At 33.8% G+C, this 16,838-nt stretch overlaps 1 protein-coding gene across 1 annotated transcript; it reads left to right on the top strand.

Annotated features, from left to right (window-relative positions):
- Positions 1 to 143: 143 nt before the first annotated feature.
- On the top strand, positions 144 to 15,927 carry LOC120341892 (TBC domain-containing protein kinase-like protein). The gene is made up of 19 exons (XM_039410464.2): positions 144 to 284; positions 822 to 977; positions 1,070 to 1,184; positions 2,035 to 2,235; positions 2,653 to 2,852; positions 3,284 to 3,444; positions 4,114 to 4,240; positions 4,906 to 5,014; positions 5,901 to 5,987; positions 6,521 to 6,610; positions 7,259 to 7,357; positions 8,263 to 8,452; positions 8,765 to 8,899; positions 9,729 to 9,851; positions 11,014 to 11,175; positions 11,901 to 12,061; positions 12,793 to 12,959; positions 13,459 to 13,636; positions 14,549 to 15,927. The coding sequence occupies exons 1-19, from the start codon at positions 157 to 159 to the stop codon at positions 14,645 to 14,647; spliced, it is 2,688 nt and encodes an 895-aa protein (XP_039266398.2). The 5' UTR covers positions 144 to 156; the 3' UTR covers positions 14,648 to 15,927.
- The last annotated feature ends 911 nt before the right edge of the window (positions 15,928 to 16,838 follow it).

Here is a 16,838-nt window from a genome sequence, read left to right on the forward strand (position 1 = left end):
AATTTGTTATTAGCTATGCACGAATGAGTAGATCAGGGTTTAAAACTGGCGTTTGTTTACAAATACGCCTTCGTCATAAGACCAATAGCACAATTTGCCGTGACGATAGTGGCGGCTTGTTAACTTCGTTTGAAAGTGTATGAGATATGAAATAAGATGAATGAAGATGGAATAGGAAAGGGCAAAATTGGCCTTACAACATTTATCACCAGTCCTGTGCCTCATAATAAATGTGGAAGTGATGGCTTGCCAGTGACACCAAACTCTATCAAAGTCCTTGGAAGGTATGTGAGTTTAGTAATTTTACTCAATGTTATATGATTAAAGATAGTTGTAGTATTTATTTATTTCATTATGTGAAAAAGAGACCAGGGGCATACTCATACATTTCATTCACAAAACACTCAAAATGTGTCTCTGGTCTGCACTAAAGATGTCATTTAAACGTTTTCAGTTTTTAGCAAAATAGACATGATAATTTTTTTAATTTTTGATGTCTGTTTTTGTATTTGATTGAGATGTGTTTAAATTTTCGAAGTCATTTATTCAGTTATTGTGAATAGTTCTATGAATTGTAATGTAATACCAATTATCATATGCTATAAATCCTGTTATTATCACTCTATGAGGTAGGATACAGAATAGGATTCACAAATTTTTCACGGGGGAAAGTTGATAAGACAGCTCAATCATATATAGCGAACGACGATCTCGTGTCTGGTCACCAGCCAATATGGGTATGGGATTAGTTAGCCAATAAATTGTTTCAGTACCAGATGTTTATATATAGTAATATGATACAGTTATTGAACTTTTTGCAGGGCGCAGTGCTTGAAAGCATTAAGACATAAACATCTATGCAAATATCTTGATTTTTGTCGAGGGAAGCATGACAGAATATTTTGTATTTCTGAATATCATGAGGAAAATGTTCTAACACTAATTCCGAAGCAACGTTCCGCAATCTTGAATGAATGGTGAGAAACTATTCAATGACGAAATTAAAAATATACAGCAATATTTTATCATTTGCATAAGAGTGTTCTGATATTCAGCGTTTATTCATCAGGTACCGTGTTGTAACGAAGACAACATATGAAATACTAGATGGACTTGTTTTTCTTGATTCACATGGAATTGTTCATCACAATCTTCATCCAACAAATGTTCTCCTTAATTCTGAGGTATGAATGCTAATACACAACAATTTGATTAGTCAATTTGTGCAGTGATTGTTATTTACTGGCCTTGTGCTTTGAAACCCATAAGGATTTATTGTGTGCAAGGGATGGTTGGACTTATATCTGTCAGGTGCTTTAAGTAACCCCCGGTGAGTTTCAACTTCATCGACCATCAAGGCTAAAATCAATAACTATTTCCAGACATAGGACAGTGGCCAGGTTGTGGAAGCATCCTTCTGAACTTTATCAACATGCTTGCCATCAGACCTCTGATTACCCTCTGTGGCTTTGCAGGTTTAAATCTTTTTTGGTGGTTAGGGGTTAGTTGTGTAAAGGATTACTGAACTCTTTTTTGGGTACTCCTGGAGTATGTACACCAAGATGTTGCATAACCTGACTTCTAACTTGGTACACAACCTAATTTCAGCTTGTGCGCCAATTCAGGAGGTCCCTTTTTTGTCATGTGGTGGTTCATGTAACCCCTTCAATTCGTCTGTTTGAATTTAGTGAAGTTTTTTTGTCAATGTTCTATTCCGCTTCAAGATTACCCTAAAATCAAGCTCCCTTTGCATCCATGGGATGAATGGGAAACTTCTAACTTACTATGAAAAATGAATTCCAGCATGAGAAACAATTGTTCAAATTGGCAACAAACTGAATCAAAGCAAAAATATCGTTTGTATTGTTTTTGATCATTTATATTTATAGTCCTTTTTTTTCTCTGTTTGATCTTTGGCCCAAATAGTACTGTTAGACAGTAGACTGCTTTTGAGAATCTATCAATATCATTTAAATTGTAATAACCTGCATTTTCTAGTAGGCCTGCATGATTAACATTCTACTTTCTTTTCAGGGCTCAGTTAAACTCTATGCATATGGTCTGTACTACATGACAGATGCTGGACAAGAAGTTTCATTCCCTGTTGGTTGCCACAGTTATCTCAGCCCTGAAGAATTATTGTTCACAGGAGAGCAACATGAAAACGATAAACATTTTCCTTCTGGAAATATAGATGTTTGGGCGCTTGGAATTATATGCTTGGAATTATGTCTTGTGAGAATTGAATGTTCATTGTTAATTCGGTATAACATTTTTTCATAATATGAGTGATTTTTCATCAGGCGGAAATTTAGGTTTAAAACTTTAAGGCTTACGATTTATGTTTGTATTTACATAAAACACATAAGGCAAGTTTATTCACATAAAATTAATCGAGTTAATAATTACCGATTACTAAGCAGGGCTGGGCAAAGTAATCGAACAGCAAACTATTAGAATACCTAATAACATGTGACTTGGACACGGCACGTCAATAGCACCTCCCTGAATCATACGATTGGATTGCACAACGCACTCGCGTATTTCTGACAAAAACAAGAGTCTACACTCACCTTTCGCTTATGTTATATTTGTGTTTTTTTTTATCTTATCTTTTTTAATCTAATTTATCTAATCATTTTCATTTCACAGGGTCATCAAATTTTTCCTGATAAAGATGAAGTGGAAGAGACATGTAAAAAAATTCTTGGTTTTCTTATATCTGGAGATGATGTTGTACCAAAACTTGTTAAATATTCTGGTGTTGAAAATGCTGAATATATCTATCAGAAGTTACCCGATAGTATTAAGATGTTTATTGAAACATGTTTAACTGCAGACCCTCTTAAAAGGTATGGCTAGTTTTAGTTATGTAATATCAGGGATGGGCAAATTTCGGCCTGTGGGAATTCTGGCCCACCAAAGTGTTTCATCCAGGCCTCTCGTCTCGTGTCTGCTGAAATTACGACTATAGCCTCTCGCCCAATAACAAGTCTATTATCTGTAACTGGCCCACTCAGGAAAGTAATTGCTCATATAAAGAACTCAGGGTATATGGCCTAGTATCAAACACTATCACCAACTATATGCACCAGTCACATCTGTGCATCTGGTTTGTCGAACAATTTAAATATTCCCATATATACATGTATTTCTGGTAAACAGATTATAGGGTATGTTTTGCTATGTACAATTTAGTCATATAATTATCTTTTACCCCAGAAATACTAAATATGGAAATTCTATCCTATTTCATTATTTCTCTATTGTTGTCATCTTCCAGACCAACACCTAAAGAATTGTTTGGTATGGATTTGTTCTCTGAATTACGAGAGAAAAATATTGTTACACACGGAAAAAGATCAACTTTGTTTTCAACTGGTTGTGATTGCTCTGGACTCCGACTTCCAACTGCTAAAGAATATGCAACTTCAAGATCGATTGGTAATATTTTGTTTTTTATGAAGTCTACTTAGCCTAGTAGGTAAGATTGAAATTTATTGGGATAAGATTTTACATACATACCCAGGAAGAGGAAGCACAATAAGATGTTCCAAACATCTTGACTCTTACAAAGGGTAGGTGTTGAAAATCCAACCAATTATTTATAAAAGAACGTTAGCAGAAACCAAAACAGACCAGCCTCGGGTAAACGACCATCCAGCTGTCAATTCCCTATAATCATTCTCCACAGGATTCCAGCCACAAACCCAGAAAGGCCGATGTCCACATATCCCCCAACAATTGACACAATACATCAATGTCATTTAAAATTCAACTTGCAATATATTAAACATAATAAATGACAAGAATATGCGTTGAACCAATTAGTTAATAAAAGGTAAAAACCAGCTTAAAATCCTGTATTTATTTCACTATTTGTATTGTTAATATCAAAATCAAAATCATCACAAGCATTTGAAATATTAGGCTTACAAAACTGTGATAAAGTACGTAATAACAGTTCAGTATGTGGAGGCAATGCATTCTGAAATATGAGTGGTATGCAAAATTAGAATCCCTAAATTTGAATGATGCAGTACATGTGATTATTGGATGGAAATGAGGAGATAAGCGGATGTTTTTATAATTTTTATTTTATTTTTTATTCAGAGCCTCTGTTGGAAAGGGAGTATTCTGAAATCTGGCATTTGTGGAAGCTTGCTGGTGGTGATGTCTTTTCGGAAGTCAGAAAAAGTAACACTGTACACTCAGTTCCTCCAATACTCAACTTACCTCTGTAAGTAAAAATGGTCGTCAGTTGCACGCATCATTTTTAGTAATATTCAGTTGTGTGCAACCTTAAACCAACCATCAGTAAATATGTCTTCAAGTGACAGTATTTAATCCATATAACTTTTTATGTATTATTCTGAACTCAACAATTCCATAGTCGACCAAAAATTTCGACTTAGAAATGTTGCAGTAATTGAATGCTCGAACAGCCAAGCATAGGAAAATGATAAATAAAGCTATACGAAAGATACAAATTTTCAATATTTTTATTTTTATTATGTTTAATCTTTATTAAGTACATGTTTTATTACTATTTTGGATATTTTGAAATTCCTAAGAACATATTAAAATAATTGCCAAGTTGCTCTTTTTTGATAAAAAAGTTGTGGTACTCGAACAAATCGGTAGGCGAAAACCAATCCTATGTTCGACTATCAAGGTATCACTGTAATTGAATATAATAGCACATGGCAATTGATAGGTGAGTCTCTTGAGTTTCAAACCAAGGAAATTGGCTTTACTATCTATTGTAGAAAAGATTTGATCCTTCTGTCTTTTGACCTGCGGTATGCTTTGCAGTCTTCTGAATTTGAATTCATTCCGAATTGTTGTTCAATAGTATTTTGAACTCAAAATATATATTTTATTGATGTTTTATTGAAATTCTAGATCGATGTCACTACATGGTGAAGTAATAAGTCTGGATACATCCATCGCTCATTTGTATGATTCTTCAACAATAGTTTTATCTCTTGATGCCCTGCGGAATAGATTGAAGGTATGTATTTTTTGGAAGTACCAGCTTAATTGAACCTACCCTGATACCGCCCATCAATAATTTTCCACAGGATTTGAACCTGTGAGCCTATGCATGCTGATGAGCAGTGCGATACCAGGCATATTGATGACTCCTGGGCTGGAACAATATGACAATGTCTTTCAAAAATAAAATCTTCCGTGTCCGTGTGTTATACATGCATATCGACAACTATATATGTTATTATTATATATACCAGGGGTGGATGAGGTTTTTGGACCACGGGCCAAAAATTTTGCCCACTTAGGCTAGCGGTCATGTAAGTGTGATGTAAAAAGTTACATTTTGTGAACAACATTCACAGTGTTACCAAAGCAAAAGTGGAAAACAATAAGCCTCATGCCAAAACTAAATTTAATCACAATCTTAACAAATTCCTTGAGCTATTTTTTGGTTAAACATCAAAATTTGGTTTCAGTTTGATTGTAGCAGCATCAGGCGGGCCAGATTTGGCCCGTGGGCCGTAGTTTGCCCATTTCAGATATAAACTCATTGAGTCGATAAATAGTCGAGACTCGGAATCAAATTCTGCTTGAAATTGGAATAAAGTTCAGGACATAATAAACTATATCTGTTCTTTCTTAAAAATAGTAGGTTTTGCATACCTGTATCATTAGCTGCTTGTGCAGAGTCCTGTTCATAGGAGAGACTGGGAAACATTGTGTAAAAATAGTGAGAACAATTTGAAAAGTCATATGTTCATAATATGCTTGTTGTTTTATCCATGCCAAGCACCTTACCCATGATGTAAAATATAGATAAGGCTAGATAGCTACGAAGCATAATCTATGCACTGCTATGCCTATTTGTGTTCTTTTACTCACAGCTTAAATTTTATTTAAATCAGGATGTAACACCGGAGTCTTACTATCCATTGCTTGAGAATAAGCAAAATAACGGAAAAGAAGTTGAAGATACGACAGCTTTAATGAAGGTTTGTTCGTACATAAATGCAGGCTGCTTATTTTCTACCATGATTGTATGAGTTGAGTCAATTTTACTACATGGTGGAATGAATAACAACAAATATTTACTTGAGCGACTCCCAAATAATCATGATGTTCTAGTGTGTCACAATGTAGTTTCGAGTGTGTCGCAAAATATCAGTCAACCTTTTCAAAAAAAACTTGATATAAAATGATTAAATCTGTCAAAATTGAGAAAAGATCTGACAATCGGCTGTGTTTTTATGCTCAAGCTCACATATACCATTGATCAACTGTGCATATATAAAACATATATAAAAGGTAATTCGCAATTCAACATTGGAAAAATCAAATCAAAATTTGTTCCAATTTTTTCAGGTTTGTACTAGATAAAGTGGAAGCATTGCGAGTTTGAAAAACCTAAATAACCTTTAACTCAAGACTTTCATGCTATTTCAATTTTCAGCTTTTCTTTCTTGTTTACAATTTTGAATATAAGTTGTTCATCAACTCAAATTGTTTATATTTATACAATACTCAGGATACAACATCATCTTTACCTTTGGTTATAAAAGAAAACGACATTGAATATCAACTTCACAGAATTATATTATATAAGAGATTATTGTTGGTAAGTTCAGTGAAAGTTTGTCCAAAAAGTCTTAGTCTTTTTTTTTTAAATTGTAAAGGGAATTTATCGATACCATATATTGTTTTGGCTCTCAGAGATGTATTAAATGAAGTAAAAATACTTAAACAATTACTTATTAGAACAAAACAAACCTAGTTAAGATATATATTGAGTACTGACTTCATAAAAAAATTGAAATTGTAAAGGGACTTTATGGACACCCTATATTGGATGTCTGAAATGTCTCGAAAAGTATTGAAAAAAGTGTTCAAGGAAATGCATCCGTAGTGAACTAAATTGGGGAGTCAATGCTGAAGCGGAACGTTTCGCTCTTCCAAAAAATTATAATCTCTTATCAGTGATTCAGTGAAATGCTGTTGGGTATTGTTTTTATAACTTAAAGGTTGTTGTCACTTGTCACTCAATTTGGTTCAAGAAATAAGTGGAACATCTTGATTAATTTTTTCATGCTAAAACTTCACTATGCAATGCTGTGAACATCTTGATTAATTTTTTTATGCTAAAACTTCACTATGCAATGCTATTATTACAAACATGATAGGAATTTAGGGATAGTCGGTCGATAAAGCTTTAAAAAAGTTGGTATAAGAACATTAATGAAGATAATGTTTTCTCTTTTTTTTCAAGGGTTATCCATATTTGCGTGAAAGAATTTGGAAAGAAGCCAGGATCGACATTCCACCTCATTTACGAGGATTGGTTTGGGCAGCATTACTTGATGTCACAGTAAGAATTAAAAGTTTTTATTATAATAAAGTAGTTGACGTTCAATCTATTAGAAGTAGTTATGATTGAGGTTGGGTGCCTAACTACTAGTAGTTAATAGTAATGTATGTAAAATCACATTAACTGATTAAAATGGATGTTTCCCCGATCTATGACCCAAGAAAAACTTTTCTAGTACTTTACTATTGCAAAATTTTGGATGCTTATTTTGAGAGTTTTAGAGAGTTGCGCCTACAAACTGATCAAAACATGCTCAAAACCATTATTTTCATTAAAATATAGTTCCACTGGCCGCTTATTAATTTTTGATCATTGCAACTAAACTTAAGCTCACCGGAAGATATGACAATCAAAATACTTCATCTACAACTAATTTATAGACACACAACTGAAAACTGACAATTAACACGGAAAACCGCGAAAACAGCGCAATGTTTACAATCATGCTTAAATATCTGTTTGAGAGGCTACAAAAATTACAATTGTTATGTCATCTTTGACTTATTGCTGATAGGTCTTTGTTACGGTAATGAACATGTAAATGGATGCTTGGGGAAACATCCATTGGTGGACAAATAAGTTTAAAATTTGACTTTAAGATAACTATGTTGTTCACATATGTGCCTTAAATATTACAATATTACTTGGTATGCCACTTCCACTAGATAGAAGTGATCGATTTTTGAATCCATTATCTAAAATCTAATAATCTTTTATATCAAATACACTCAATATGATACCATATTTTTAAATATAGGTATATTGGTACACACACTTCTGGAGTGTCAGATAAACATTGATTTATTTCTTTTTGTAATTTTCAAGAAATAAATGATTTATTTTTGAATTTTTTTTATGTTTTAAATTATTCCGAAGAATCCAAATAAACGAACATATTTTTCTAGGGTGATGTTAAAGCAGAATATGAAAACATTGACAAAGAAACTCCACTAAGTTCAGACAGACAAATTGCAGTTGATATTCCAAGATGTCATCAGTATGATCCTTTGTTATCATCACCTGTTGCTCATAAGAAATTCAAACGAATTTTGAAAGCCTGGCTCAAATCTCATCCTACTTTGTCATACTGGCAAGGTAAAATTGTTCTATTATGCTACTGCTTATATTCGACAAAAAAATTTATCGAAATACCGGAGTTTATGAAAAAGGAACATGTTGCTAGAGAGCTATCACTTTTTTTTCAAATCCTACCTGATAATTTAATTCCAAATTTTGCATTTTATTATTAATTAACAGGTAATCTGTTTTTTCTTTCAACATTTTGTTAAGATTGTAGTCTCCAATTAGTCATACAACTTCATCCATCTATTTTGATTGTAATAAATTTTGAGCTACTTCTCGAATTGTATTCGAAGATAATACATTCAATAAATATGATATTTTCAGGTTTGGATTCACTATGTGCTGCTTTTCTTCATTTGAATTTTAACACAGAGCACCTTGCATGGGCTTCAATGTCAAACTATATTGACAAATATTTGTATAATTTTTTCCTTAAAGATAATTCAGCTATTATTCAAGGTAAGTGTTCTAATGTTCCTATGGTCTTATCTTTGTTGAACATTTTGATATAAATTTTTGCAATCGAGATAATGATACTAATTACTGGGCGCTCCAGAATTATGTGTACCAATATAGGGGTAACTAATTCTGTTCGCCTACTTTACATCAAGTAAAGGGACTGAAGCCAATAGGCACAGGTTTATTCACTTGACCAACACAAACAGTCCCCAAACTCGTAATAGAACTAAAATAAGGAAAATGGGAATAAAATTATGGCCTAACCCTGACCTGGTACACATATAACGGGAGTACCAATTATTGTGTGTTACATATGTATCTATTATTTTACAACATCTATGCCTAAGAGGTAAGGGTTCCAATCCACAAAAAAATTGATTTAGGGAACTCCATAAGGATGTGTAAGAATATAGTTCGCAATTTAAAAATGACTCTGGCTCTTCTGGTTGACAACCATCATACTTTATTGTCAACTTGTGTACTCAAATTTTTAATAGGCATTTTTCATTTAAGAACAGGCTACATCCTAAACTTGTTTTTGTTTGAGGTTACTTTTAAATTTTTCCAAGATGCAGAATTCTTGAAGTTATAACCGCTTTATTACAATACTGATTATTGTTTACTGTGATTTTATTTTAATTGGTGCGAACATGGTGGGAGCTGACTCTGATGACGGTATCGATCCCTCCAATCTGAAGGAAACGTTTTTCTTATTACTTTTATTATTATTATCAAGACTGTTTTTTCTGGTTGATGAATGATAAATCTCACTCTCTCTCTTATGCTTTACATAGCAGAATTCTATTATTCAAGAAATTTTTTTGTTCAGAATATCTGGCAGTATTCAGACACTTAATCGCATTCCATGAACCTGAACTTGCAAATCATCTTGAAAAAATCGGTTTCATTCCTGAGTTATATTCCATTCCTTGGTTTTTGACAATGTTTACTCGTAAGTGTGAAATTTTATTCTTCTTAAATTCCATTGAGTAGCAATTATTCCACTAAGAATTTTTTCCCTGTAGATTTGTGGGACCGGTTTTCTGGCGGTTAAAGTGTTAAGACTTAAGCTGTTCGCATCACAGGTCATTCTGGTTCAAATCCAATGCTCACCATCTCAACCATGGTGTAATAAACTGTCAATGTCGAACTGAAATGATTCTGGTCTTTCAAGAAATAGTAGTTGTTTACATATTACTACTTGTTTAGGGATTTATTCGGAGCAAAAAGTTTGAAATAAGCGTTGTATTACAAAATAACAAAAGATTGCCTTGAGTCATTTAGAATTACAAATAATTCAATTTAAAAAATAAAATTTGAATTATTTCAGAAAATCATGATTGGGTTGTACTGGAGTCAAAATGAAAAATTCTTTAAATTATTTTAGAAAACCGGTATTGGGTTGTACCAGAATCGACCGAGAATCGATTCTACCATTTCTTATTACGGTAGTTTGTGAATAACATCAAGACAGTCCGTATCTTATCAACCGTGGATTACGTAGAAATAGATAATGAGATCTGGTCAACTTTCACCTATTGCTTTATCCCACAGTTTAAAAATGTATGTTTCTAAAAAAAAATGCTCATGATATATACAATGAGTGTAGCATTACAATTTCATGCCTTTCTATCAATTTCGGCTTCTTGAAATAGGATAGGATAGGATTTACATATTTATCCTGTTGGGGAGGAAAGCTGATAAGAACGCTTAATCATATGGCACATCATGATTTTTTGTCCAGTTACCAGTCCATGTCGGGTATGGGATCAGTTAGCCAGTTATTTGTTTTCCGAAGCATGGACTTGATGGTGGAGGAAGCCGTAACTGTACAGTGATTACGCAAACCACTCTATGGGGGCAAGGAGTCTAGCAATTCTCTCGCACATAACTATTCCCGCATCGGATGCGCATGGCGAACCCACACAGGGTAATCAGAGGTGCGCTGGTGAGTGATGCATGATGCGCCACACCACCGAGTGAATATATATTGTTGCTAAATTATAACACTTTCTGAAATTTACTCTGTAACATTACCGTACTCATTTATAAACATACCCTATTCGTTGAAACAGGAATCCAGTTTTAATAGGATATTATGATAATCCTTTCAGATGTTTTTCCTCTTCATAAAATTGTTCATTTATGGGATACATTACTGCTTGGTAACTCATCATTCCCTCTGTGTGTCGGTGTTGCAATATTAAAACAACTCAAATCTCAGTTGATGACATTTGATTTCAATGAATGCATTCTGATGTTTTCGGATCTTCCAGGTAAACCAAACACTGATTGAAATTTTGGAATTATTTGGCATGTAATACTCATTGATTGATTCTAGAAATATTAAAATCTGATAAGATACCAGTGATGGCATTGGGACTAGTTTTTTCATTCCGGCCATTTGGTTAAGATAGGATTTACATATTTATCTCTGGGGAGAGGAAAGATGTTAAGACAGCTCAATCGTATTGCGAACTATGGCCTCTCGTCCGCTTACCAGTCCATGTCGGGTATGGGATTAGTTGACCAGTTATTTGTTTTCAGATGCATGGACTTGAGGGTTGAGGAAGCCGTATACATTTCCACATTGAGAGATCTTGGGCCAAAACCTCTGTTCACCACTTGCATAAGATAGCATGATAGTTTGGCTGTGCCAGTCTAAATAAACTTTCAAATACTTAGTTTTGTGCCCGCAATTAAGATACGTGAGTAGGGCCTCAAATGGGTAAAGATTTGAAACACTTTGGAAAAAACTTGCAGAAGAAATTATTTTTACAGCTTTTTTTTTTTAACAATCATTGATATAGTTATATATAAATATTCAATTAATAATAGGTTGCTTTGTAAAATCTGTAATTCTCGGTGCATTTTTATACGAAAGATAAATACAGAATTTTTAATATGAAACTATTTTCATTGATAGTTGATCAGCATGTAACCACTGATGGGCTATGCCTATCTACATATAAGGCAGCTGAATATCAGCTTCTATTTTCAGAAATTGACATTGATGCCATTGTACAAATCTCGATCCAATTGTTTTGTGCCACACCAAGAAGTGCAACTTACAGAAAGCATGCAAAAAGAAGCAGTAAAAGTACTAGAAAACCTGTGTCATATTATACAGAAGATTACAATACAATTCCTCATGATGAATTGGTAAGAAGTTTTTCTGTTTGAATTTACTAATTTTTGTTGATGTTGTATATAAGACGTATAGGGGGGTTTACTTGATCTGTTTTTCAAAATGCAAAAATGCTTTTGTTGTTGTTTGAAGTCTGATATGTGGGTTCATTTCTTCCAATTAATTGTATACAAAACAAAATTACAAAAGAGCAAAATAACCCACCAGAAGTTTTTGTGAAAAATTAATTGTACTTTAAATCTTTCAAATTTACAATGTGATGATTGGTGATTACTATGTTTGTTGTTCTAAAAGATTTATGGATGTTGAAGACATCGCTATAAATAATTAAAAGCAATTCAATTGTGAATGTGTAACATTTGAATAAAATAAGAAGAAGGCTTCACTAAAATTGCATACTGGTGGTGTGGTGGGTAGGATGGTGCCACGAGCAAGAATGAAAATAATTGGAGTCATGTTTGAGACAATCTAAAGAATAATTAATAACAAGTGCACTAACCATATCTATGCTGGGATTGAAATAAAGCTTGTCACCTCCACCCCATAGCCTTGTGACAATGCTAGACAATCACACAGGTTCCCCATCTGTATTAGACTACACTGCGTAGAACAATATTCAATACATAACTCGATATATATGCTTGGTAGTAAAAGAAGGAAGAGTCCACATTTGGTACTACATAATTCATCCAAGGTCCATCAACTGAATTCAGTACCATTTGTATTGTTCAATGTTTTATTTCAGTCGATGAGTGAAGTATCTTTGGAAGATTTAAAATGTGAAATTAGTCCAAGAATATCAGCAGATGACATGATCCAATTATGTGAACTTAAAGGACCATCTCATTCAAAAACTCCAGCGAAGAGATCAGCAAAAAATGCAAAGCCAAAGATAACTATTTTAGACGTCAGGTAGTAATTTAAAAAATAAAGATAATTGCCATAACTACCTATTTCTTGTCTCAGTTTTTTTAATCTTAGACACACGAAACATTCGAAACAAAATCGCTCTACTCATTGTCATGTACACCTAAACTGATAATTTCATTCATGATGTAATTTGTTAAGTAAACTGATATTAGTGCTGATTGAATATACGGCGCTCCAGAAGTGTGTGTGCCAATATGGAGGTAATAATTTTGTCTGCCTACTTAATATCAAGTTGCGTAAATCGACTGAAGCCTATTTACTCGGCTAACACAGACAGTCCTCGAACTCGTAATAGAACTAAAATAAGGAAAATCGGAATAAAATTATGGCCTAACCCCAACTTGGTACACACACTACGAGAGTATCGAATATACTTTGTTTTCATTGGTTATTTCTGTGTGAATTAGAAACTCGGGAATGGTTTTTATGGAGTGAAGTTTTTCAATATCATTTTTCAAGTTTATTTTTCCTATTTTCACAGATCGCCTGATGAATTTCATAGAGCAGCTATACCAGGTAGTCATAATATATCATATCAAACATGTAAAAATCCTGATGGATCGTTGAATAAATCACTTCAAGGCTTTCAAACTATTGATCAATTCAAACCAAGATTGATTATCGTTGTCGGAAATAAACAGAGTAGAGAAGATGCCAAGGTTTGTCAATTTTTTTAATTTTGCAGATAAACTTTGGGCAATGCAAATGTGTGTGTACCAATGTGGAGGTAATTAATTTTGTTCGACTACTTTACATCAAGTTGTTGAAAGGGATTGAATCCTATGGGCAGGGAGTATATTCACTTGACAGAGAGTCCCCAAACTCGTAATAGAACTAAAATAAGGAAAGTCGGAATAAAATTATGGCTTAACCCCAAGAAGCAATCACCCATCGTATGGTTATAGTATTGTTGGTAGGAGCAAAATATTACCAGTTTGGCTGCCACATTGGACCAGTTGGTGGATTAGTTACACATACCAGCTAACTGGTACCGATTATTTTTACATTCCACACAGTTACCCGCTGAGTTAAACAGCAGACCCCAAAACATTGGTGATTTAGGAATTTGGTACATTGCCCCAAGTATGAGTTGACTTTGATTTCTCAGCAGTGAAACACTATGGTGTCAAATTACAGTATATGGTAGCATCGGAAAACCACCAATCCTAAATCATATTTTGTTGTTCTGTTTTCAATATTTTTGAGAATAAACTTCTACTCCTATTGGAAGATTATGGGTATTACCTGACACAAAATGCCAAATCTTGTTCAAATTAATTAATTCGTGAAATCATACGGTGCTCACTGACAATAACGGTAGTTCTGTAAATAAAATTTCCAATCTTTTCAATTAGATATTAGAACTTCTGGTGTTGCTGCTTGATAACCAGCTTTGGTTTCTCGCGACGTCCCTTGTAAAATTGTATGATAATCTCCCTTTTTCTGAATGTTGTATGCGATTGATTTTTACTATTTGAAAAAAATAAACTTGATTCAATTGAAATATGCTCTCCCCATTCATTGTTCATCAATGTTGTTATGTGCTCATTTGATCGTTTTATATTTTCCAGTTTGCAAGTCTTCTTGTCAATGGCGGTTATCGTGGCGTGTTGGTGTTACACCAAGGAATTGATGTTTTTAAACCAACTGGTCTTTTAACCATCCAGTAAATCATATCAGTATTATTTGGACCTGGAAATTGTTTATTCAATTTTCTACTCAATTATTCTAGATATAACTTATTCTAGATCAAGTGCTCTGCATCTCAACTATATTTGAAACAATTCGTACCCCCTTACACTTTTTTTTACTTTCAAAATCGCAGTCAGTAATTTTGAATAATATAATTCTACTTTTTGTATTCACCCAAATGAAAGAGCATGCTTTTAAAAGTTGTAAAAAAAATGGCGCTCCAGTAGTATGTGTACTAATATGGAGGTGACTAATTTTTTTCGCCTACTTTACATTAAGTTATGTAAAGAGAATGAAACCTATGGGATATGGTATAGAACCAAAATAAAGAAAATTGGAATAAAATTATGGCCTAACCTTACCCTGGTACACTTACTACGGGAGTTTTAAAAAAATATATTGTCAGCCAGCCATCTCATGTTCGATCTAATAGTTGATATGGTATTTTTCCATGCTCTGTTTGCTAGATCTATGAAAATGATGTTCAGCATTGCTGGCGTTCATTCTTATTTTCAACCACTAATGTATGCATTTTATTTTCTTGTGGGATTTACCAACATAATACTCATTCTGAATACAATTGTCCATAATTTATTTTTACCATATATATTTTTCGCCTATTCTACTCTATAAAATTAATTTTAGTCACAAAATTTTCAAATTGGAATACATATTATTGCTAAATCTATTTCATGATTTCCTCAAATTCACCAGGACTTTTAATATACCCCTATTCTAGGTAAATTACAATGTTCTTTGAATAATGCATGTAAGTTTCGAAAAGTCAATTTTAACTGTCAGCATCTTCTATATTGTAATTACCCTATTGCTGAATGCTATTTCTTTGAAAATTAACCCTAATTATACCAGTCAAATGAATAATAATGTACATGCTCTTCACACATTATTCAGAATATCCGTGTTTCCTATATACCCTTATCTGCTCTTTTTCATCATTTTGTCTTTTTCATCTTGGTAATTAGAAATCTTCCTGTTAATTGCTCAATGAATTTACATTTTATTGGCTGGTATCTAAAATCAACTGTAAACTTCTGATCTTACATGACCATACACGATTCATGGTATGAAATCATTTGCGTCGAGCAAATGGGTTACACGATGGTCTGCCTATTGATTTGGTATATATTTAACCTGCTATCTCTATAAATTGCTTCGAGAAGGCCGTGGTATGTGTTCTTGTTATGGTGCAATATGATTTTTTAATCAATTTATGTAAAATGAATCGTCTTGCCATGCATTTTCTTGTGTTCATTCAATGATGGGAGAGCACAAATATGATTTCTGTAGCGGCGTATCGTCCGCGCATGTAGGAATTTCGATTTGACCATCGCATGAGATGGTAGTTCTGAAAACTTTCGAGTAGAAAACCTTCATTCGTGGGTCTCGATGTAAATGGCAGACAAATCGCTACAGAGAATGCGTTACAACTACAAACAGCTTTGTTTACTTCAAGATTCTCGGCGCGAGTACTGTTCAATCAACAAACATGGTTGCACCGTAGATTTACTTGTCCCGAGTAGGCAGGCCTACATTGCTTTTTGTATAGTTGGTGAATGTATCTATTATTTTTTTGTAAAGTCTTCTCGGAGGTTGGCCGAATTCGTTCCAGCTTCAATATGGCGTAGTAGCTTCTTCTCTATCTCCGAGTAACCGAAGTCGTTGCAATAAACATCTCTTTTTCAACATACAAAATGACGTTGACGACGAACGAAAGTAGGCCGTAATATCGACGCCATTTTCTCGCTCTGTTTTTGTCAGGCTCAAACGGCATTCGTGACATTTAATTGTCACCCGCATGTGTTCGCACGAACAGCGAGAACTCAGAAAACGTCGCCCCATTTTATTCCCTATGTCTCTCATTCTGACGACTGTCATTGCTGTTTTTAATTTAATCATTTAAATCCTATCTGACCGTCAACAGTTAAACCTAAACGGATGCAGTCAGCTACGCCTACACAATGTCAGTAGAATCACTAGCTATATAGATATTCCAACACGCCTGTATGAATTAGTCAGTGGTGATAGAATAGCATACGGCATAGGCGACTGTGTTGACTTCAATGAACAGATCATTTATTTATCATAATGTATTTTTACGAAAACGTGCGACCATACCCCGACGCAGATGGTATTCTTTGAGATGGATAT

Source organism: Styela clava, chromosome 3, assembly GCF_964204865.1.
Source record: "Styela clava chromosome 3, kaStyClav1.hap1.2, whole genome shotgun sequence".
Classification (NCBI taxonomy): Eukaryota; Metazoa; Chordata; class Ascidiacea; order Stolidobranchia; family Styelidae; genus Styela; species Styela clava.